General features: G+C 64.2%; 1 protein-coding gene across 1 annotated transcript in view; it reads left to right on the top strand.

Annotated features, from left to right (window-relative positions):
* The first annotated feature begins 2,114 nt into the window (after positions 1-2,114).
* The window catches only part of EMIHUDRAFT_445668 (hypothetical protein), a 2,530-nt gene continuing 1,595 nt past the window's right edge, over positions 2,115-3,049 (top strand). Inside the window, exons 1-3 of the mRNA XM_005767469.1 lie at positions 2,115-2,327; positions 2,397-2,741; positions 2,885-3,001. Of these exons, the coding sequence (XP_005767526.1) occupies positions 2,178-2,327; positions 2,397-2,741; positions 2,885-3,001 (612 nt within the window). The 5' untranslated portion in view covers positions 2,115-2,177. The remainder of the gene's footprint in view (positions 2,328-2,396; positions 2,742-2,884; positions 3,002-3,049) is intronic.

Raw genomic sequence — 3,049 nt, 5'->3', positions numbered from 1 at the left:
CGACGGGGACGCCACCACCCTCGCCCAGGGATCTACAACGCTGTCTTAAGGTCCGACAGGTTCGGCACCGGGCACCGCCTCGGTATACAAAATAAATGCGCCTGTGCGGGCGGACCCTCCCTCACAGATCACAGATCACCAGAGAACCAGCAACCACGCTTGTGTAGACGGTGGAGCGGTGCACAGTGGCACATGACCACAAGAGACGCAGAGACTCGGCGGCGCGCATATCGCCCTTCTGCCAAACTCCTTCTAGCCTTTCGTTGTCGGAGATGGAGGTGATAAAACTCCGAGTAAAAGGCATTACTCCTACAGATGCTGCCGCCATGACATAATCGCCATCATCCTCATGCCCAGCTTGCGCGTAGGGAGGAGGAGGCTGCGCTGCTCAAGCACGGGCGGGAGGGGTTTCTCCTGCGGAGTCGTGCGTGCGCAGGGCTCCTCTTTGCTTTCTTCTACTCCCTACTATCATCTCGTTCCCGTCCTACCAGAGAAGGTTACTTCCCCCAGGATTATTGGTCTTCTCTGCCTGCGGGAACACCCTCGGGCGGCCGGGTGGGGCTGCGGCTGGAGCTAGCATGGCTCGATAGAGCCGAGACCCCGTGTTGAGGCGGCGCTCCTGTGGGCGGCTGTGGAATCGGCAGATTCGACCTCAGATCTCCAGTATTCTCATCCCAGTGGATGGACGTCCGGACGTCCCTTTGTGTTCCTCTCCCCGTCCGCCAGCGAGACGCTCAGTCGCTGGCGGCCGCAGTTTTCTGTGAGCAGGGCCGTGCTCGCGTTGCTTGTTCTCGAGGCACACCGCGTACGGGGACGCACGCGCCCAGCTCTCTCCCCCACGCCGACTCCAGTGCATTTGGTGCGCGTCACCGTCAGCGAGAACCAGAGCGACACGCTCGCCGTCAGTCTACAGTGCAGCCGGGGCTTTGTCAACCACACGATAGTCATCACGAGCCCGATGGACAGAGAAACGCAGCGCGTTTGCTCCCAGTCTCGCCTGACGCGGTGCCATGTCACGGAGGCTCTGCACCTGAATGGCGACCCGTTCAACAAGGGTCGGGCACTCCAGGAGGTGAGCGGTCGTGACGCTCGGAACTGTCATCAAGGCCCACAATCGCAATAATCCCCTGTTTCTGTCCACGCAAGGTACAGCGCAGGTTGCATGCCGACCTAAAGGTCATCGGAGGGCATGTGCTGCTGCTGGACGCAGACATCTGTGTCCCGGCAAAGGTGTGCTGCTTACTGCACACCCGCATTTAGGGCACCGGGCGTCAGCACCTTTTGCTCACGCCCCATTCCAAAGGTGTGGTCAACCATCTACCACCACCTCCCCACGTCTGACCGCGAGCTGCTGGGAATCGTCAACCGTTGCGTGTACCGCACGCCGGCGGACGCGATCGCAGGGAAGTACCACGCCGACACGCAGACCGGCAGTGGGGTGAGGCCTCTAGTCGCGAGATTGTCCGACTCGCCATGACACATCCCAGACCACACCACCAGGCGCCGTCCCTCGTAGCTTGTGACCAATCTTGGCTTTTTCCAGCTCTACATGGCCAATCGAACGAGCCCCGTCTACCCGTCCAACTACCGGACCGCGGGAGCGAGCGACAAGATCTTTGGCGGCCAGTTCCGCCGGGAAAACCGACACCGCCTGGTCACTTACGTCCACCACCTCGGCGACACGGGCAGGTGGCGGGGCAACCACAAAAAGGCTGACTGGCTGACAGCCCCTTTGAATGAGTCCTGCCCGGGGAGGGGAGAGATGGGGGCTGGCGGCGGCGATGGCGACTGGCGCCGCGCCACCGCCGCCCTGGCGCGTCTCGGCGTGACCGGCCCGGCAGCCGCCACCATCTCGAGGTGGGCAGAGACGGACCCGCAGCTCTTCACGAAGCTGATGGCCGGCCCGGCGAGTTATTATGCGGGAGAGGATGCGCGGAGGGACACGCACTTCGTACGCTCATGATGAACGGTGGTGTTGTTGTTGGTTGTTGGGGTAAGAGGTAACAGGGAGAGGGGTTTCGCCGAGGTAGGTAGGTAGGTAGAAAGGTGAAGAACTGCCATGCTCGCCGAGAAATCAAGAAAAAAGAAAGGGTGGACGGATTCGGCGGCGGACGGGTTCCATCAGGGCGGCTTCTTGTACCTGGCCGTGACGCAGCTGCGAGTAGAGCTTAAGCAGCATGTTAATACCGGCGTGCGCCGCGCGCTCGGAGGGCTGCTCGCTACACCTCGATTCTATCGACGACGACATGCTGCAGCTCGTGCTCTCCTTCGTGGACGAGCCGAGCGACTGGGCTCACGCCGCCGCGGCGTCCCGGTCGATGCGAGAGGCGATCCCGCACAAACTGAGCACTCTTTCCACAAGCCGCAACCCTCAGCGTCTACCGACGCGTGCCTAGGCGGCCAGCCTGTCCAACTGGCAGCGTCGCCTCCGGCTGCACTTTGGCGTCGACGTCGACCCATCGGGGCTTGGCCTGCGGCCCGGCGACCACCCGCCGTTTAGCGAGTTCCGCGGGCTGTGGCGCGCCTACTACGACGGCGGGTGGACGCCGCTCCGCGTGGACCACCGGCTGCTGCGCCACCTCACCTGGCACGCGCTCAAACAGCAGCACGAGTTCGGCAAAGCGCCCGTCGCCCACAGGGTCGAGGTGTCGGACGGCGCGGCCGACTCGGACGACAGCGAGGGGGAGGAGGCGTGGCCGGCCGAGGCGCGGCGCGGTCTCCGCTCGGCGTGGCTGCTACAGGCGCGAGGGAGGGCGTCACGCCGGGACGTCCCGAGAGGAGGGTGTTGCCCGCGGGAGAGATGCCCTGGTGGGGCAGGAAGTCACCCACTGGAGAGGCGACTGCTGTTGCCGGTCCAATCCCTGCCCGGCCGCCGCTGCCTCAGGCGGCGGCGTGCGCGCTGGACCCGCTCTGGCTGACGCAGAACGCGCCGGGCTCGAAGGCTGCCGCCGCAGTCTGCACGGGCGCAGTGTTGCTCGACTGCCAGGCCCCCTACCCCACAGTACCCGAACCCACCCTCCCCTTAACCCAAGGGTACCCGAAACCCAAA

The sequence above is a fragment of the Emiliania huxleyi genome, assembly GCF_000372725.1.
Source record: "Emiliania huxleyi CCMP1516 unplaced genomic scaffold EMIHUscaffold_491, whole genome shotgun sequence".
Lineage (NCBI taxonomy): Eukaryota > Haptophyta > Isochrysidales > Noelaerhabdaceae > Emiliania > Emiliania huxleyi.
This window is presented reverse-complemented; position numbering and strand designations above follow the sequence as displayed.